This window comes from Melopsittacus undulatus, chromosome 11 (assembly GCF_012275295.1).
Source record: "Melopsittacus undulatus isolate bMelUnd1 chromosome 11, bMelUnd1.mat.Z, whole genome shotgun sequence".
Taxonomy (NCBI): Eukaryota; Metazoa; Chordata; class Aves; order Psittaciformes; family Psittaculidae; genus Melopsittacus; species Melopsittacus undulatus.
In genome coordinates this window covers 22,031,027-22,053,015 of record NC_047537.1, presented here as the reverse complement: position 1 = coordinate 22,053,015, position 21,989 = coordinate 22,031,027, and the positions used below count along the sequence as shown (strand labels likewise).

At 40.8% G+C, this 21,989-nt stretch overlaps 1 protein-coding gene across 1 annotated transcript in view; it reads right to left on the bottom strand.

The window, feature by feature from the left end:
- Positions 1–21,989, bottom strand: part of CEP112 (centrosomal protein 112) — a 158,356-nt gene that overhangs the window by 24,107 nt on the left and 112,260 nt on the right. Inside the window, exons 22-23 of the mRNA XM_034067887.1 lie at positions 19,862–19,924; positions 15,603–15,752 (exon numbers count right to left, since the gene is read on the bottom strand). Of these exons, the coding sequence (XP_033923778.1) occupies positions 15,603–15,752; positions 19,862–19,924 (213 nt within the window). The remainder of the gene's footprint in view (positions 1–15,602; positions 15,753–19,861; positions 19,925–21,989) is intronic.

Here is a 21,989-nt window from a genome sequence, read left to right as displayed (position 1 = left end):
AGGTTTCTTTGGTTAGGAATTAGATAAAAGGGCTAATTTCCAAAGACAGAATTCATCACCTCCCACATGGAATAATGTGAACTCCCATATACTGGTCTCATTTGGAAGTCTGGCCCACTTTGCTGACATCTCAGAATGGAAGTGGAGATCACACAAAACCATCACCACACAAGTCAAGCAGCTCCTTTCTGCACTATCCCATATTGCTTCTGAGATTTGCCAGTAGGAGATGCCATTGTTGAAGTGCAACAAATTCTTTTCTTGAGGGACTTTGGGATGAAAGAAAGGGGTTTGGGAAGGAAGGGAATAATCTGAGTCTAAGAACAAAATCAAGCCTCTTTAGTACTAGTGAAAAGATTTAAAGTAAGTGACTTATGTATACGCAGACATTTTCCCAGCGTGGTAGGCTCTAATGCTACACTAGTTTCATTTTTCACAACTCATAGGCAAGAGACTGACAGTATATCATACACTCTGGCTCTGGAGGGGATCATCAGCAATAATTCCTAAGCAGTCTCTTAACACTTTCGGACTTCATCTGGGTGGGTGTCTTCTGGAGACTCCCTGAGCACTGTTAGGGTTGTCAACATGCATATATTTTCTGCTTTGTTCCTATAACATATTGGTGTGTTTTCAGCACTTTCTGTAATATCATTTTTCTGCACAGTCTTTAGCTATATATCCCTAAAACCTTGATTGCACCAGCAGAGCTATTCATAGGCTCAGAATTAGGCAAAGGCATTTTGCTGAGTCAGGGCTTCACTGCATGACACTGTAAACTCCATTCTTTTGAAACATAAAGGATGTCATGAGGCAGAGCAAGTCCTGCAAAGATAAAAACTCAAAGAAAACAGCAGCAGGAATTGTAAAGTCTGGCTCTTTCTTCAAGGGGAGCCAAGGAAGGAATTGTTTCTGCTTTGTTTTTAGTGGCTCAGGTGATAGGAGAGGGGGAGGGAGGCAAGGTTCAAAGAGCAGTAATAAACTTGCTTTCATCTGCTTTTCTCAATGAACCACAAAACCCAACAAGCAGTTGCCATGTGCAAAGACTGCTTTGTCTATGAGCGGGACGGTTTAGTGTTGTTGCGATGAAGTCATTGGGAAAGCTTGTCAGCTCAGAAGATTTACTGTGTTATTTACCTGGAGGATCTTGTTAGCATGCTTTGAAACTGGCTTTTCCTTTTTGCTGCATGAGTTTCATGGTCAAGAGCAAGGGCAGAGGTTGCCCAAAGGAGAAAACTGCTGAACTTCTTCTCCCTTTCACCCTCAGAGGTGTAGACAGAAACACCAATGGCTCACATACACCAGATAAACTGAGTCTTTTAAACCTAAAGATACCCTGACATCTTAAGCGTACACTTATGAAGGAGAAGTTCAAAACTCCATTTTAAACCACTTATGAGAGGATTTACCAAGATTCTGCCTAATGTTCAGCTGACGCATTGTCAAAAACATTTATCAGGAGCCTTTTGAAGTTTCTTAGCTTCCCCTTAGTTATTAAAACTTGAACTGCAGAGTTTGTTATCAGCCTCTGAGCACACACAAAATACATCAGGTATTTTTTAAGTCAACCCTTCAGTTTGATTTTGAGGCTCTTACACAAAGTAAACCATCCCCAATCAGGTTAATGTCTGACAGATAATGCAGAACAGGCAGAGCTGCTGCACCTGATTGATCCACGAGACTATTTTCATTTCCTAATTTGCTTTTTATTAAACACTTTGCAATCAAAGGGAACAGCACGGAGCCTGCCACTCTCAGAGCAGGTTTCCTCTGAAGACCTGATGTTGGCTTCAACATTTTCAGACAACTTCTTGAATTTTTGATGCTATGTTGTAAGAATATCTAAACCATCACGTCAATGGATGCGCCGCGCTAGTGAAAAACTGCTATTGTGAATATAATTTGACTCGTAAAACATCTGGTTTTGCTGCTTGCTCTATTCTATACCAACAGCTCTGCAAAAACAAACATCAAGGGCTCAAGCAGAATTTCCTGCAATGACTTAGAGAACGCCTGACTCATGATAAAGCATATTTATCAATCACTCGCTGAACAAGGCAGGCTTCTCATCGCCTGGGGCTCCATTTCCAACTAAGTTTATCACCAAACTGCCACTTTAAGTGGGTGTTCGGAAACTTTACACCTGGAGACAGAGCAGAGGTTCCAGCAGACCCCTGGTGTTCTACAAATGTCTCCTTAAAATGCATTCCTTGTCAGAGATGCATGAAGACCTGGAAAACTAAACATGTCTAACAGGCTTTACACGGTATCTTATTTTGCTATGCTCTTTTAAAAGCAAATACGAAAGGCTCAGATATTTCTAATCAATAGTCTAATCTGATTCCCAGTAAGAACAAAAGAAAACCTATCTATTTTGTGCAATGAACTAGCAGACTGCCCAATATTTCTGGAATTCTCCTGTTAACATAAAAGAACACACGTTCTCTTACACATATGCATTCTAAAAGAATACTAGTAATGTCTTTATACCTTTCAAAGTAACCTTAATCATCAATATTAACTCGCAAGGGAAACCACTGCTTTTTGAACTGCACAAGAGCGAGCTTGACTCTACAGTGCCTACACCCTCAATACATGTGAGATGTGAGAGAAGCAAAGAAATATCTTCTAATGCTAGGTCTGCAAGCCAAAAGTGGGATGATTCTTGACAGGGGAGGATGCTCACTTGGAAACTTGGAAATTCTTTCCTTCAAAGTCTTTAATGACCTCTGATCCAATTACATTTGCAAGAGACATGACAATGCCATTGCTCCTATCTAAAAGTATGTATGAGAACTGAGCATTTTTGAAGCGGGATTCTTTTTTTGTTTAATCATGTTGAGATGAAACTCATTTACTTAAAAAGACAAAATGAAACAGACCGTCCTCTGCAGCTGGTCAAACAGATTACGAAACTCTAATCTCACTAGCCTGAGGAAAACCAAAACTCTTTTTCAAGTATCTATTTTATAGAGCACTGGCTTTCTACTTTTTAAAAGACACATTAACATAACTGATGAGAACATCCCAGAATGTTTCTGATCTAGTTAATCGTATGCTGTCATGACAGACACCATGTCCCTGCAGACAGACAGATGGACTCCAGTTTGACCCAGCACAGCTACTTCTGTTCTCCTTGAGTCAAACCAAGCCAAAATAAGCTTTGTAGTTTATCTTCTACAGGATTCAGGCTTCTGACCGACCAGTGTCAAACCTCAATATCCACAATAAATATCTGTTCCCATCCCAAATGCTCTGAATGAAAAAAAATAATGCAATTGGTGTCTTCTGGTTTCAGAAGTGCTTGGTGAGAATGGTTCTGCACAGGTAGAAACTGCTACAAGAGTTCGACTAGCTGAGGAACTCTTGATCAGTGCTAAGCAAAGGACTGCCAAACCTGCTTGGCACATCTAAAAGGAAGGCAGGCTCCTTTCATTTTCTCTTATGTGTTTTTATATGTAAGTAGTTCCAAATATTCTTATATGAATGACATTTTAAAAATGCAAGAGCATTAAAAATAACAGAAAACAGATCGAGTTCTGACGCACCACCGGTTTCTCATTTGTGCAGCTACATCTGAGCGTCTCTCATTAGACCTGTGCAGCACAGAGCAGAGCTTTCCAGCTACCTATGCACACTCCAAAACTTTTCCTTATCACAAAACAAGGCATAAACTGCAGCAAAACCAATACATGGTGCAGGTGAAAGAACTAAGAATTCCGGTATTGTTAAAGTTGCATAAATCTCAATCCAGTTTCAGGATCTGATAAGGCAGCACAAATAAACTTGTCCTCTGCAGAGGCAGGTTTCACAACCAGCAAGTTAGAGAGGAGAAGGGACAGAAGCCTTCTGACATACACCACGGGGGCTGGATTATTAAAGGCAGGTGCTAGCAAATGAGTCCATAGCAACGCCAAACTCGACTTGCAAATGCACATTTCCATATGATTCAGGACAGAGGGGAGACCTGGTAAAGGACAGCTGAAAGGAAAGAGCAGCATTGGACACTTAAAGCATGTATAAATGTTAACAGGACAGCAAAGACCTCACGGTATGCTTTGCCCATCAACTGTGCTAGTTTTGACTGGGATAGAGTTAACTGTCTTCACAGTAGCTGGTGTGGGGCTGTGTTTTGGATTTGTGCTGGAAACAGTGTTGATAACACAGGGATGTTTTTGTTACTGCTGAGCAGCTTACACAGAGTCAAGGCCTTTCTGCTCCTCACCCCACCAGTGAGGAAGCTGGGGGTGCATGAGAAGCTGGAAGGAGATACAGCCAGGATAGCTGATTCCAGGGATATTCCACACTATATGATGTCATGCTTGGCATATAAAGCTGGGAGAAGAGGAAGGAAGGGTGTTCAGAGTGATGGTGTTTTGTCTTCCCAAGTCACTGTCACATGTGATGGAGCCCTGCTTGCCTGGGGATGGCTGAACACCTGCCTGCCAATGGGCAGTGGTGGGTGGATTCCCTGTTCTGCTTTGTCCATGTGCAAGGCTTTTGCTTTCTCTATTAAACTGTCATTATCTCAACCCACGAGTTTTCTCACTTTCACCCCTCTGATTCTCTCCCCCACTGCACTGGGAGGAGGGTTGTGCAAGGGGCTGTGTGGGGTCTGGCTGGGGTTACACCCAGACACCATCACTTCACTTTTTCCTGTGTCCTCACTTGTCAGACTGACACAAACATAAGTAGAAGTGATGTGTTATTCTGGTAGGAAGAAGAAAACAAGACATCAGGTATTAGCTGCTCCTTGGGGCTTAGAGCACAGCTGTGGTCAAAGGTGTTTCCAGGTATGCAGACAAATACAATCCACTGATATGATTCAAACTGTTATATAGCCTTCAGTAATTGCTGTTTTACCTTGCCAAACAACAAGTGCAAAACTGTAAAGGATACGAATGATATTAACATTAGGAACAAAAATATAAGGAATTTTAATCTCCCCATACTGAGAAAAGCAATGCTTTTCTGGAGCCAGAGAGAGCCAACACACATCAGCTTTCTCCTTCGAGCTGCCTGCAGAGTTCTGGCTTGGTCCCATTGTGCAGGTGTTCCTGCAGGTATCTAACCTTTGGTAGCCTCAATATTTATTTATGCAGTTTCATTCTGCCACTCCCCAGCTCCTCGGGAAGCAAACAAACTCACTTTTCATGTTTAGTGTTCTCTGGGTTGTACTTTCACCCTCTCTTACATAATAAACTTGGAAGAGCAGCAGTGTGGAGAGCGCCCGAGGCTCCTGGCGCGGGTGCGACAGGTCGGGCACTCGCCAGCGGGCACCATTTCCCTGGATAAGCACATCCTCTTCCCATAGCTCCTCGAGGTTAGATCCTGCTGGTAAGGGTGGATGATGGGTAAGAAGGGAGTCACGCTGGCAATAAGAATAAAGAGGCCAAGCTGGACCATGGTGCCGCACACGGGTAGCCCTGGCTGCTCAGGGCAGTAGAAAATACAAAGGAAAGCATTAGAGCAGTTCAGGATCTGATCACTTTTCAGCAGTTCTCACACAGAACCAGTGCAACCTTCCACTGGAATTCAAATGTTGCACTCCTGAGACAGAGCCTCTCAGGAGCCCGGATAAATTCTGGGCTAGCACTGCTGCCCATTTGGTAGGAGCACAAATGCTGTGCTTTCCTAAACCACAGTGTATCTGGATGCACTGTGCATTCAGATATGGTGCTGACATGTCCTAATTATTTCCCAGGAAAACAGTCTGTTTTGTTTTCCCCTGATCTCTTTCTAGAAGAACTTGCATTCAATCATTTTTGTTTCACAAAGGATCTGATGTGTTTTTAAGACATGATCAAGTGATGCTCTCCTTCCTCCCCACACAGCAAGCATGAACCCTTTGTGACAGTCTAAACCGTAAGAGAGAAAACCCCAAAGCAAAACTGAGCTGTGACTTCACCACAGGTCTCAAAAAGGGAAGTGAATGGTGCATTGCATGTTTTGTCTTCTAAGGCCAACATGGACAGGTGTGAAACCCATGATCTCATGTCATGCTGCGCCAGGAATATGGCGTATTCAGGGCATAGGTTTCCAGCATAAAAATACTCATGGAGTGATCTGATGTGACTCTATTCACCTGCCAACAGGCCTGGCAGAAAAATAAACAGGTTCTGGAGATGAGCTGCTGCTGGAGGCAAAGCAGGAACCATTAAAAGAGCTGCCCTGACCTGTGAGGAACTGGCCTTTTTGCTTTGAACTTCAGCAGATCTTAATGAATTCTTCATAAGTGGCTATCTGGGGCTTTCACTGAGGATATACTGCTATTTAGGTGCCAAATGCAGGAGAAATATTCAACAGTCAAAGTGCAAATGTTGGGTCTCCTGGTTGGCTGGCCAAGCTGGTGAAGGCAGTTCCAACAGGCATCTTCACCACACTGCAGATAACTGTTCTATCAGAGATCAGATTCATCCATGAGCATGCATCAGTGCTGAAGGATTTGGTTTCATAATCGTTAACATATTGACTTAACTGGAGTTATTGACTTCAGGGCTGTGAAAGCTTGAACTAAAAATAAGCAGAGACAGTTTTAGTAACAAGTTAAAAAGTGGTTGTGTCAGAGGAGTAAGTTTTTTGTTGTGCTTGACTAATCTCTGCTTTACTGCTCTTCCAGTCCTCTGTTATCTGGCAGTTTTGAAGGGGATGCTGCCAAGAAGCTCATTTAGAGTCCTGAATTTTATCCTGTAGGCAACACTTACTCCGGTTTCCTGAGAATAAATTGCACAGACAGACCCCTGAAGAAGAAAACAGGAGAACTCTTTTTGCTCTATAAAATAATCTCCTCACTGGAGGATCTCAGGCTTTCTGAAGAGGCCAAAGATACAAAACTCTTGATGCCTGCACAGAAGAGCTTAAGAAAAAGCTTCAGCCTTGAGGCTCCCAGTCTTCCCTGTGAGCTTCAGCTTCAAGTCCTCAGTATTCTTAATGTATGTTCTCAAGGGTAAACAAAATAATTACTGTATCAAATCCTGTTCATCAGTGATAAGAATCAACACAGTATAGATGCTGCATGAATAAGAAACAACAAACATTCTTAGGGAAGGCATCCCAAACTCCAGTGCAAGATGGAGTGTGCATATTATACACATGCAAAAGGCTCAAAGAAGAATGTGCTATTTTCAGTAGAATTCACCTAGTTTTTCAGCTTCTTACGAACACATGTACTGTATGAACACATGGAGGTGGTTCCCTTGCACAGCAGCAAGGTGTATGGGGCCTAATGGAAAATGTTTACAACACAGACTTAATGGGAAAAGGAGCAAAGCATGAGATACCAGAATAGCATTTTTTCTGTTTCTGTCTCCAGTGCTATTTTGGCTGCCAACAGGACACTAAATTTCCAATGAAGGGCAAGTCAAACCAACTTCCCTTAGGATGGAAGCATCCCAAAACTGACTGAGGCTATGATATTAGTGCCTACGCATTCTCCAAGCAGATGAACAGCTTCATCTGGAATCCATGTCAAACCACAAGAACTGGCTGATAATAACATTCAATTCAAATGATCTTGTTCTTCTAGAAAAAAATTGGCTAGGAGCTACACCTCACATTTTCTAGCTGGGCACAATGGGGTGATTGATGCTAGAAGGAAACAAGATAGGGCTGTACCAAGGATCTGAAGGGTCAGGCTTGGTGACAGTATTTGTAGGTTTAACTGCTTACACAAAGTTGTGTGATGAAAAAGCCACTTCTGCTGAGCATGCAACTATGAGAAAGTCAGAGCTAGAACTCACAAATATATGAGCTGTGCTAATTAGAGAGAGGTTTTGAAACCCCCAAACTTTACACTCGATGCATATTTGTAGCTTTTGATGTTGTACTTGGTGCTGCTTCACACCACTCGGGGCTTACTGAGAGAAGCAGAAGCTGCTCCCCTGCTAGGCTGTCTGGGGGAGTTTGCCATCTGATCTACTGAATACACAGATAAAAGTCACCGCATACTTTTTTCCTTTTCAAGTACAGTACTGGAACTTGGAAAGTTCCTTTCTTCTCAACTCCACTGATGCAAGGAAGTGGCAGAAATATGGCAGCTTTGGCTGCTTTCCTGTAGTAGCTCTTTGTAACTAATCCTTTAATGCTAATGAAACAATTGGTATTTTCACTTTGTACGGAAAAAACCCACTCTAATTAGAGAAAATAAGGCAATGCCTTCTAAAAACTGAGTGCTAACTGACCACTTGATTCTACTGCTCCTCTGCCTTTAAATATTGGTAGTTAACTTGTACAGCTATCGGATTCACCAGGTTTCTCTTGTTACACTTAAGAATAGCCCAACTATCATGAAAATGGGAAGTTTAACAAAGATATTTCTATTTCACTGTAATCTGCCATTCAGAAAGTGTTAGCCAGTCATTCTGTAAAAAACACTCTGATATTTGATCTGCTTGAGTTTCAGTTACACAGAAAGCAGGAGAGCCAGCCGAAAATCCTAAATGGAATCTGAAGATTTCTAAAGTCAACACTCAGTTTGGCAAAAGCATTTTAATGCATAAAGCTGAAATCCTCAGTGACTCTCTCCTGCTGATAGCCCTGGAGCAGCCAGCACCATGAATAGTACAAAATCAAAAGCAAACCTCTATTAGAACATATAGTTTTGCAAATAAAGGGTTTACACAAATACTGGAAATTGTGTGGGCATGAGCAGTCTGATGCTATTTGGGATGAGCTGTGCAATAAGATAGATATCTAAAGGAAATACATGTTGATAAGTAGACCAGGTCCACATCCCTAAATCTCTATTTGCCAAACCCAGCACTTGTATTACTGTGCCAGGCTTTAAAAATCTTTACTACAGAGTAATAAATGTTTGTGGACTACAGAAGGTTTGCTTTGAAGATGTCATTTTCTCCAGCAATCTTTTGTTGGTCGAATATATAGTTCACACATATTGTGTTTCCACCTACACGGCTGGAGAAGCCCTGCAGTCAAGGCTGTTCCAGGAGCAGGGAAGGAGGCTGTGTTCCAGGAACTCACTGGAACTGGAACAAAGAACAGCCCTTGGAAAGTCTACACAGTCCTATGCACAGACTGTTTTACAGATGCCCTGTGTTTGGAGGACATTAGAAACTTGGTTTTATCTTCATCTTTTTTTTCCCCTCTCCAGTAAAGTCCCAGACTCTGGAGCACAGGCTCTTCCTCCCAGGCAGTCTGCCTCGTAGCTCCTGGGTATCTCCTCAGCTCTGCCTTTCTAAGCACCACTTTCTCCTCCACATAAAAGTCCCTGTGCTCTTTGGAGAGTAAAATGCCTTTGAAATGCAACAGTAAACTGTAACCATCACAGCAGCCTTAAAACAGCCAATTTTCATTTTCTTCTACCACTGTGATAAACATTGTCTGCCCTTCTTTATTGGCTGTGTAGGCTTAAGTCTGCATTACTTAAAGTTACTACTAAGAGAGTTTTCTCTGTACTTTTCTCATGACTTTGGACCCCACTCAGTGTTATTACTGCTGTCTTGTCAGTTAAAAGCAGTGAATTTTATGGCTTGTTTTGAATCCCTTTTCACCATTTTCCCAGTGCAAAATCAGTGTAGTCCACTCATTAAAAGAAAGTGGTAGCTTAGCTATATCCAACTTCAGATTTTGTTATGTAGCAACGTGCCTTGCCGAGGGAAAGCAAAGCACCGAAGACAACAATGACAATGTGGGAAAAAGTGAAAATACAAACTCTAAAACCTGCCAGATAAATCTGGCCTGCAGTTCAGAGGACTAGGCAAGCACTAGTTCTAGGCTTTTATAAAACTTGTAAGTATGATTTTGCTGTTGGCCATGGTAAGTTCTTCAATGTGTTGAGACATGAAAAGTCAAGAAAAAATGCCAGAGTGCAAAGCTTGCTGCAGGAAAAAGAAAGATGACTCAATTCTTTGTCTCACAAAGCATGTCAAAGATATTATAAAGTACTTACAGATGCTCAGCCACTTGGATTGCCTGATTGGCCACACATCTGAAGCCCTATAATTCTGAAGAGAAGGTACTATGCTGCAGACAATGAAATAATTTCTGTGGCAACAGAAAAAGAGAGATACAATTTTGAAAGGGAGAGAGAGCTTTTTAAACCCAAAATTTCAGTTGTGATCAATATTTATCTAACCTGAACAGGGAAATCAGCCTATTTTCATCATCATTTATAATGAATGTGCCAATAAAGCTTTTTTAAGATAACCACATAATGAAATCAAGAGACAGAGCATGAGTGCAGCTGAAAAGCTTGGGGCTAAACCCTCATTTCTCTAACAGACAAAATTTGGGTGAAACCAGTATTCATATAAACAAAGACCATGAAAAACAGGTGCCTCAGAGTTTGGACCCCATGTAAAAGAGAAAACAAAACCAGAAAAGACCTGCAGATTTCATTTACCTATTCTTCTGGAAGACATGATTTCCTTTGCTGATCAAACAGAATATAGCAAATTAGGAGCAAGATAATGTTATTTGCCTGGTAAATTTTAATGCCTACTTTACAATGCTAAGGTATTGTTGGTGCCTTGTAATTCCCCACTAATAAAAGACACTGCAGAGTTATTAGTATTATTATAGACTAAAGCCAGCGACAAAGAAAGAGATCCATGAAAAATGACTCCATGTATTCTACATCTAGATGGTCCCTTCAAACTCTTTACTTCACCATGCCAAATGGTTTATCATGGTAATGTTCAGTGACAAAGGCAATTAGATGGATTTGAGATCTCTCTGGAGAACTGTGTGACACACACAGCTCTGAAGATCTTCAGTGACTGACAGAATCCTGCATGTCTGTCGCCACTGAACCATCACAAACAGCAATACATGTTCTGACCAGATGTCCTGTAAGGCTTCAGTGTCAGCTTCAGCAGTGAAATGCTGACCTCCTGTTTACATGCACTGTTAGCTTAAAAAAACCCACCCCACCTTCAGCCAAGTTAAAATAAAGAATATAATATTAAAATAAAGCTTATAAATAATGTGGGTCTTATTAACAAAAGTCTATTGTGCAGCTATTCAACAGTAGTCTAGATTATAACAGCTAACCCTACCGAATCAGTGGATGCTGGGGAAGAGAGCAAGTCAAGACTGACTTAACAAAATGGCCTTGACATAACATATGTCTTCACTTTACCCCACAGTTTAGATTGTAATTTTTAGCTTACACTAAGCTTTCAGGGGTTTTTCCCTAACGAATGTCCTCAGTGCTCTCAGTTACACATGGTCATCACCTTCCAAGCAACCATTACAGTCTTTGTGCTTTAAATGCAGAGAAAATACTCAACATGTAAGTTGTTCCCCCTTTACTTGCCATGGCTTGGAACCTTGTCAGCAGCCTTCCCAAGCAGGTAAAGAACTGAACTTGCTCAGCTTCATCAAAAGGGTCTGATGAGACCACAGATGCACTTGTCAGACATGGCTTTAACACTGGGCAATCTCACCTGTAGAATCACTGCAACCATCCAGCACCACAGAGTTTTGTTACTGATTGGCTCCAAAACCCAACAAATTCAAATTATTAAGTTCTTATTAAACCCAACATTGGCTATTGCAGAGCATGATGGTGGTGTTCCAAAAGGTATTTTGAGGACAATAGACTAAATACTTCTGCAGGACCCTAGTCATTTAGTTAATGTTCTCATAGCTCTGACATATTTGTTCTTTTAATACAAAGTATTATTTGTAATTACAGATGGAATTTGCTAATAAACATGACTGATAATGAAATGTAACTACACACAAACTTAGCTTTTTCACTGTATTTTAGAGACGTCTGTAAACCCCATCAGTATATTTTGACAACTACTTTCTGGAAACAAAAACACGAGGTGCTCTTAAAGAAATGTTCTGAATGCTTTAAAGCATCCCAAGGTTTAAAAGAATTTGTTTTACTTTTAGCAGGAACCAAACACGAAGGGAGGAGGATAATGCAAACCAAACAAGGACACATGGACCTGGCACAGAAGGACATGAGCAGACCAGAGAGGTGGGCTTGGTGGCAGACGGATGCTGCAAGCAACGAGCCCAAGACACCATGTTCTCTCTTTATGACATGCTAAAATAGAGGAATATCAGTATGACCCCCCTGTGAAAACAGTATTCCAGAATAAAAAGAAATAGAGACCCCATACAAGGACTGACCCAAGCACAACTACAGCATGGTGAGGATTTTCCTACAGTCGCATCAAGAAATCTCACTGTGTTACTAAAGTCTCCAGTTCAACCTTCCACAGAGGAAATGATCTTTTTGCTCCAAGACACAACAGCATCTAACAATACATGATGATGCTGAGAACTCAATGCCCACATAAGCCCAGACAACTTAAAACCAGAAGTTTTCTCCTTTGTTCTGCTCTGGTTATAAAATCCACTTCTGATTTTTTTTCTCCCCTCAGAACATGTTTAAACATGACAAAGAAAAACAACTGTTTCAAAACTGTTCACACAAAGTGGAACATTATTATATGACATTCTTTCCTAGAAATCTTTTAAGTCTTATTTATTAACAGAATTAGTCTGATCATAAACTGGCTGACACACAAAGTGTTGAAATATGTCATCTTCAAACCATGCTTTGCTAATGAAATTTTGGTGTTAATTCAGGGGATATAACAGAATCCTAGAATCTGGAATGAGAGCCAAACAACAAATGTGGTTCCTCTGGCAAAAAAGCATCATTTTCTCCCTTTTCTGTTGTGGGTTTGTCACTGCATGCTCTCCATCATCCTTTGCTTTCCAGAATCTACTTTTTGATGTGGAGTCCCCACTTGGCCATCAAGTTCTTCATTAAAATGTTCTGAACATGGTTTGCAGTTCCAATCCCAGGCACTGTTTTGTACTTTAAATGCCAGCATCCAAAAGGATTTCATAAATAAAATAGAAATCCTAAGGCTGGGATTTCATAAACAACCTCAAGGTATCTCTACAATTCAATCAGCCTTATGTTAGAGCCAAGTCCAGCCAGCAACCACTGCCCAAAGCAGCAGCACAGCTCTGACCATTTGTCTGTGTTAAGCTCAGGGTTGTTGTGGCTGGATTGCTATTGGGATGCCAGAACACTCTTAAATTTAACCTTAATAAGTTTATACTACACCTCAATGACCGGCATAGCTCCTGCACTGCATTCAGAGGAATTCAGCACCCAAATCCTGACTAGAAGGTGCCTTTTGAAACCTCAGTCTGAAGCATCACAAATGGGTTAATAGACATGGCAATTTAAGCAGCTTTTCCAAGCATCTGCAGGGCATTAATATAATTGTGCTCTCAACTAATCCTATGGTCTAAACCAATGGTTCCTGATCTTTGAAGTGTAAGCACATCACAGGAGAGGCATGGCACACAGACCAGGTGAGCTTTGCTGGATTTGCCCCATGCCAGGCCAATTCCAATGTCCTTGTACTCCGCTCCAATGAATACAAGTCCTGGTAAGTTCAAAGCAAAGATATCTACTGAAGGGTGAGCTGTACTTTTGGGATTATTCTGTGCCAACAGTGTTGTAATCCCAACAAGCTCAAACTCAACAGCAGAGAAAAGGCAATGACAGGAGTCCGTCAGTTGCTCAGCACTGTGTCAGACCACTGCTGCTCAGCTCTTCGTTATTAGACATCGCAACTCCATGGCATCCAAACTGGTTACCTTATAACCCACAAGAAAGGACTGCACTGAGCCAAGATTTTATCCGGATTTTATGACTCTGACAGCACAAAGACTGACTTGCCTTTAGGCCAGATAAATCACCATGTAATACAGAATGGCAAGTACTACAAGCATTTCCCTCAAACTGACCCAAAATGAGGCCATCTGAAACCAAAAAGCATTGCTCAGACTGAGGTTTTTAGGTTGTCAAAAGTGAACGAATCATTTTTAAAGATTCATTTGTTCTTTTTTCACTAGTGTTTAAGATACTACTTTAAAAAATAATCAACATTAAGGAGCTAGATACAACTGTGAAATATCAATGTAGAAATCTAACTAGCAAAGCAAGTCAGAAATATGAATTAACATCGACATCATGTGTTATGGCATCCACATCTGGATATCACTTTACTGACTACATCCAAAATTTCTTGGAGAGCTATTTGGGTTCTGTAAAAGTGGATTTCTCCCTTTGAAAGGAAATAATAGTTGGAAGGTCTTACAGGAAGTCACTCAATACCATAGAAAGGAAATTGCAATGTGTTCCTCAATGTTAGTTTAAATCAATGTTATATTTAGCAAATGCCCGTATTTTAACCGTAGTCTTTTTAATAGGTTCTACTATATTAAGTCTTCTCAAAGGCTTATGCTATATTAAGAGTTACTTTGTTTTTAGAACGTTTTTAATCACCCCTCAAAGTCTTCAGCTTGCCCTAGGATAGATGCTGTTCCCCATCTCCAGCACATCTAGGATTCTGCTTCCACAAAAACAAGTGTTTTTTGCCCCAAGCTAATAAAAGCAAAGTATTTGTACACATGCTCATCTAGAAGTATGTGTGGTTCTTAAAAATACAAAGTGATTGAGTATTAAAACCGCCTGTTTCTGCTTTCAGAAGTATACACAGCAGTTTACCTTCCTAAGAATTTGCTGTTTGGGTATGTAGCTTTCAGTAAATTCTATTAAATCAGTGGTTTCAAAGGAATATTTTTTAGCAATACAATAGTAGTGATACTACACAAAGTTCAAGAACTCTAAAGACAACATTTCCTCTAACTTCTTCCCCAAGCTGACCAAATCTGACAAAACATACTTGCAGCACCAGTGCTGAGACACTGCTCAGAAACCCTGTGCAGAAACCATGAGTTTCTGGATTTAACAACATCATTCATTGTTTGGCACTAGTAAATGTCTTTACAAAGCAAAAAGAAGGAATTTCCTTCTTCTATACAACTTTTAATGAAGTGTTTTTGTTGTCAGCCCTTGCAGATTGCATAGTTTTAACTTTTTCCATTGCTCTTTACTAGTATGAAAGGAAAAGTATTTAAAGACTGATTCTGCTTGCTTCTGCAGGTGAGATTCTCTTCAGTCGCTTTGAATCAAGATGTCAAAGCAGAGAGAAGCAGAGCCCAAATATTCAGAACACATAGTCTCTTAAGCTTCTTTGGCACAGGACAGGGAATGCAACTCTGATGCAATCAGAAATCTAATGAAAAAAAAGTTGTGCATGACAAATACTTTATTCCATTCATATCTAGCACAGATTTTGCACAGTTTTCAATGGAACCTGAGAACATACTTTCTTTCATTGTAGCCTTTAATGTGAAAGTTAAGAAAGTGTTGTGAAAACCAAGCTAAAGCCCGTGCCCATGTGGGCTCTCCTATTTTCACCTTTTTTTCCAAGTACTAAAAGGACTCGTATAAAGGTACTGAAAATACGTTAAAATATCTGAGTCAATATTAGAAGAAAGAGAACAGGAAAGTCTGAAGTATTTGACTGAAGTGGATGGATTAGGCTCGCCAAACCCAAAGGTTTTATGCAGGCGTGTGATCAGCTAGAGGAAAGCGAGCCTGAGTCATCAGATACATCAAAGTCAAGGTCCAGTGAATGGAATTAGTGTGCGCTGTGTGAACAGGAATGATACCTGCATTCATCTGCCCACTGCAGAACTTTTAATTACAGTCAAACAGCCAGTAGCATCAGTGACTAAAATCCCCAGATTACCTTGATTGCTCTGTCATTATCTGTAATCAGCTGCTGCTTCTTATCTTCAAACTTCTGTACAACTTCCTGGAGCCGCTGCTCTGCGGCAAGCTGCTGCCGGCTGCTCTCCTCTGTCAGAGAGGAAATGGTTGTCTTAAGTTCAGCTATGATCTAAAAAGAAAACAGCATGTTAAATCTCCCTTCAGTTAAAGGCATGTATTTTGCATGTTTTTATGCTTGCTACAAGCATGGCATTGGCAAACTCTGCTGCGCAAGCTGAATAGTTTAAATTAACATATGACACACTAGCAAGCATGAAATTCCTCGCAGAGAAAAGGAATAAAGCTGCAAATGACAAAAACTGCTGAACACAAAATATTTGGGAGGGTTTTCCACTATGACATTCCAAAATATTTACTCATGAGAACAAAGCCCATCTGTGATCTTTAGAGCAGAGCACGCTTCCAGCCTGCCACTGCACTGAAACCAGCAGGGCAAATTCACATGGTGGTTGTGGTGTTTGGATACTTTATAGCTTGAGACCTGATACTGCAGGGAAGAAAAACACCCACATTTACATACTGGAGTGAAATTTAAACTTGACAGTGAAACCTTCTGAGCTGCTGAAAGGAGCATATTCTGCTTAGCAATACAGTGGGGACCTGATTCAATGTCCAGGATCCTTAAACCAGACCTTTTACATGATTTGCTCATGATTTGTCGAAATGTACTTGTTTCACCTTTTTTATCACTGGGTAAAGTCATAACTAAACCTGATCCTTTCGGCATATTTACAGAATTTTATGCTGACATGTCATCACCCACCAAAGCACTTAAACATATGGGAGAGTCACTGACTTCAATGTATATACGCAAGCTTAAGGTTAAGCTGCTGTAGCAGCATAATATAGTCTAATTCTAAGAACACTTCAGCATACAGGCAGGTCAGGGAGGGACTACAAAGTACTCAGACCTGTGTGTTTGCAAGGCCTCCTCTTTGGTAGAGAAACATTAAGATATAATAAGGCCACAGTTCTTTAGGGAAAAAAAAAGGCTTTTAAACACTACTCCTAGGAGAGAACTAACATAATAAGAAAGATGCTGCAAATGAATGTACTAAAATCTCAGAGGAAGGGAAACAGGACTGATTGAAGCTCTACAGAAATTCTCTGTTTTACTACCTGAAAACCTAAGAGAGTAACACAGAGTAAAACCTACCTGGATATTCCTGTATTTCTTTTCTATATAATATATATATTGTTATTTATATATAGTATTTAATAATATGTTATTACTATAAATAACACAATACACTGATCAGAAACAAGGCTATTAATAAGATCAGTGTGCCAAAGTTTAGAGATTATCTGGGTAGGTGTAACTCTTTAGGAAGAATTAAGCAGTGTCACTGGGTTTGCAATTCAGGCCATCATTCAGCTGCCACAATTTGCATAAATTTGGCTTTTTTGGTATGTAACCACTTATACGGATCATATAAAACCATATGAAATATTAAGATAAGAACTTGAAGCCATGCAAACCTGTAACAAACCCTTTCATATAACACAAAAATGAGATTTAAAACTTGACTGGGTTAAGTCCCTGGGCTCTCACAGGAGTTCTGAAATGCATGTGAGGGGATTTCAGCATGAATTGATGGAGAAAGATGTGCTTTGTGCAGTGCTTTTCAGAGGGAAAAAATATCTGTTTACTTTGTATAAACTTCAGAGGAAATGTCTTGAAATCTCTCCTCTGTGTGGGTGTTAAAAGTGAATGTTCCAAGAGGCCACAGAGAGTAAGATTAGACAGATGTTGTCAGCAACATGACCACAAGAAAAGTTGCAATTGACCTGTTAGTAATACTGAGCTACAAACCCCTCAATGTTTAAGTAACTTCGGGGGTTTGATTCAAGCCCACCAAAGTGAAGAAATTCAGACATGAGGGTGAAACTCCTTTATTGTGCCAAATAGCCCTGACGCATGATGTATGTGTTGTGTCTGCCACTGAAAGTGTGGAGGGATGCCAGTTCTGGCCACTCAGCCCATCTCTCCCCAGTAAAGAGTGTGTTAGCTGCAGTAATGCCTAGCTTGAAGAACAGAGAAAGTCACAACATTTTTCCTTATGAGACTATTCTACAGGCCAAAACATTTCAGTCTGACAAAATTCATGATGACATTGAGGTTAAATAGTCATTACCTTGCACCTAGGTGTTCCCACTGTAACAATTACAGCAATTCCCTCAGTCCTTGTTTCAAACATTCAGAAAGGCTGAAATTATTAAATGTTTCTATTTCATCTCTCTTTAACAAATGGACCAAGACCCATTTTTGTATTGACAGTAAACTTAGTCTAGCACAGAGAGGCTGACTGATTACACTCACTAGGCATGACAACAGCATAAAAATGACAAGAGGTAAAATAAAATCAGCAACGAAAGGGATCTCTTCCTTCAGGACTGGCATGCAATAAATGTTACTTTTTGAGCTTTATCGTTTTTCTGCTATTTGGGTTCAGGTGGCAAGATAAAAAAATGGGACATGTTGAGTTTTGTTTGTTTCTTTCTTTCTAAATAAGTCCCTGAACAAATGATGAAAAGACATTTAGGAGAGCATCTTCTCTGATGTGTCACAGAATCATGGAAGCGGTGAGAGTAGAAGGGTCACCAGAGCTGGTTGCTCAGTCAGGTTTTGAGTGTCTCCAAGGATGGAGACTTCACAATCTCTCTGTATGCAAATACATGTGCAGAAAATATAAATTAGGTTTTAGAAATATAATGTAAAAACTTATTTACCAATGATTCTGATAAACACAGACAAAAAATGTAGTGTGTAACAGTGATAGACAACTAACTTCAGTGAAACACCTAAAGTCACAATTGGGACAAGCGCTACAGAGACTCAAAGGTAGCCAAAAAGCTTAAATCTTGTGTTTTAATAAGTATTGGTAAACCAATAAAGTTTGCAGTTTCTTGCTATTGTCTCACAGATCACTTCTGCACAGTTTAGAGGCTTCTCAACCATTCTTTGCAGTGTACTTATTGATTTTTAAAGAGCTTTATCGGATTATTATTACTATTGCTAAAAACACACTTTGCAAGCGCAGGCATTCTGCTGTGGTTGGGAGGAATGAGAAGAATGACACCTTCACATAGAACCTTGTGGCAATTTTCTTACTATTAAAAGCTTAACTTCTGGTTGCATCTCCATCAGTTTTCACACTTCAGTATTACCTGTCAATCAAACTGAAAGCTAGAATATTTAAAAACCATCCTGTCTTCTCATTTTTAAGTATATATGTAAATTCAACACATCTTCATCTTCCATGTTCAAAGGACTACTCTGAAGAACAACAACTCCCGTCAAACCCACTTTGCTTTCAGGACACCGACACTCTTCAAAGTGCTATTTTAGGCAGAAATGCTGAAGGGCTTAAGAGCAATGATGAACATGGAGATGGCAGAATTGGGAGTGCTGTTCTGTCATTGGCTGCACTGGCAACCACCACCTTGTAACTCTAAATGCAAGTCCTGGTTGTGTGAATGCTCCTGATTTTACGAGATGAGCTGGTTAACACAGCACCTCACCTTCCCTTCCCACTGACTGGGGGAGGATTTGGACCTCTTGAGTGCTCAGGAGATGAAAAAAGTAGGTGGCTGGAGCACCTCTCCTATGAAGACAGGCTGAGAGAGCTGTTCAGCCTGGAGAAGAGAGGCTTCAGGGAGACCTTAGAGCAGCTTCCAGTGCCTAAAGGGGATACAGGAAACCTGGAGACGGACTTTAGAGAAGCGCCTGTAGGGACAGGATGAGGGGAATGTCTTTAACCTGTTGGAGGGAAGATTGAGCTGAGCTCTTAGGCAGAAATTGTTCCCTGTGAGGGTGCTGAGGCGCTGGCACAGGGTGCCCAGAGAAGCTGTGGCTGCCCCATCCCTGGCAGTGTTCAAGGCCAGGTTGGAGTTGGAACAAGCTGCTCCAGTGGAAGGTGTTCCTGTCCGTGGCAGGGGTTGGAACTGGATGAGCTTTAAGGTCCCCTCCAACAAAAACCAGGCTGGGATTCTATAAAATTTCAAACTCAAAAACCTACCACCCATATTTTCTAGTCAGCTGTAATGCTCTTTGTTATTTGAAAGGTTAAAATCTGTAAAACAGACACTGGATTGGGAAAGGATTATGGCTTCTCTTTATCATCAAGACCTACAGTTCAGAGCAGAAATAATTACACTTCTCATCAAGTTTCCAAATCAAATGCATTCACCTGAGGTTCCTGTCTTCTTGCTACCTACCTGTGAGGATTTAGCCAGCTTCTGACTGTACTCCTTTTCAGCCTGCTTCAGCCGGCAGTTCGCCTGAAACACACACAAAAGGCAACCAGATTAGCTCAGATGAAGAACGTGTACAGACACTTTGCCACCGACCCCTCCGCTTGGCACCTCATCCACATGCCTATCGCGGAGCGGCTGGGACCTGCGCCAACTCCAACGCCCTTTTGTGGCAGCCAAAAAACCGCGAGGGCTTGTCTTTGATCTCGGGCCAACTATTCATCACTTGAAAGAGGGGAGAAATTGTACCTCTGCTGCCAATTATTAGAAAAACATAAAGACTTCTGCAGATTAAAAACCAGAGAGTGAGTAAGTGAGTGTGTGTGTGGGGCAGGAGGCAATGCACACAGGAGTTTATTGGGGTGACTTTGTTTCTGAATGCAGGGAAAAGGGAAGGAGAAAGGCCCAGGCACAGGGACATGGAAGACAGAGCTTCATGTCTCACCCTGGTGCCTGCAACTGCCTTTTGTCCCGTTCCTGTTTAAAGGTGGCGATCGCACTGAAAATGGACCCAACACACAGCTGAACCAACTGGGAGCTGCTGGACACCCAGTTTTTTCCTGCTTCTAGTGCTTTTTTTCACAACTTGGAGATAAAGACTAGAAAAGACTGAAAACAAGGCGCCTTTGTCATACTGAAACCCAATGAGCAAATATTTCTATGACTCTGGGGAAAATAGCTTTTTTTTTTCCCCTTGCATAATTTAATTTAAAAAATAATTCAATAATACAAACAATTTAAAACAAATCCAATTTAATTTCAGAGCACAACTCTGATTTGCATTTTTCTTGCAAAATGCCATGGCATTATATCCATAGAGCAGCCCCAAAACACTGTCCTCGGATGAACTGCTGAACACTCTCCTGTTCTTGGCTCTGAAGTTTGAGGACAGGTGTCTAAGAGAACTCTTTTGAGGGGGGCAGGATATTACAAAGCCGAGTTCTGAAACAAATTTAAGCTGATTAAGTTTTCAAAATCTATCTGATCTCATGTTCAAATCTTTGATCTGTCATCCTTAGTTTTAAGGTGCAGCATCCAGTACACAAACACATGCTCTATCAGCTGCCCATGTGCCAGTGTGTGTTTTGGGGGACCACAGAAGCCAAGGAGACCCCTACCCCAAAGCCTCTGAACCCTGCTTGGATCCAGCTGCAGGACTGAAACTCCATGTCTGCAAACACCAGGGATTTCAGTCAAGCAAACACTCTTATTGATTTTACTGGACTATAAATTGAGGAGCTTAAAGTTGCAGAGTGTGTTTGTGAATCACCATCGGGGATGATAGGGCTCAAATCATCCTATGCAATCCAGGCAGTTCTGTGTGGTGCAGCTTAATATAAGTATATTACAGCCAGTTAAAAATAATCTTAAAGCTGTACATGATACTACAATGTAAGATTCTGAATCCTTTCAAATTCTGAGATTATGAAGCTCTTTGAGGTCCATATGTCATCTGTTTGCTGGTACTGAGACATCTACTAAGAATCAAAACTCAATTCTTATCAAAGCCAGTTAATCAAACCAAATCAAAACTGTCTATGCATGATTTTTGAGAACACATGTTTTTGGTTGGTTTTTGTTGCAAATAGAGATAATGGCACCACTTATTGTTTTAAACCTGCATATACAAGAATTCTTGAGCATCAACCAAATGTAATTCCACATCTACATTTACCATGTGAAGCATGCCACAAACACTGCAAGGGCATATCGTGGGGCTGCATAAGTAAAAAGAGAGCAGTAACTCGGAAGAGGTTATGCCAGAGAGCTCTGTGTGCATTACATTTTCCTTTGTATTCAGGCTGATGCATGTTAACACTCTTTCCACTATTGTCTAGGTTCAGATTGTTTTATCAACCACTGCATATCATCAAGTGCCTGAATCTGCCAGTTTATCTTTAGAGAAAGAAAGTAAAAATATAAATTACAGTAATAACATAAATCGCTGTTACTCTCAGAAAGGGAGAGATACCATTCAGCAAGCACTGCAGAGATCACATTACAGCTGCTCTCACTCAACTTGCCTGGGGTAAAAGTCTTCATCTTTCATAGAAGCAGTTTATAACCTCCTGATCCCATAGAAGAAATCCCA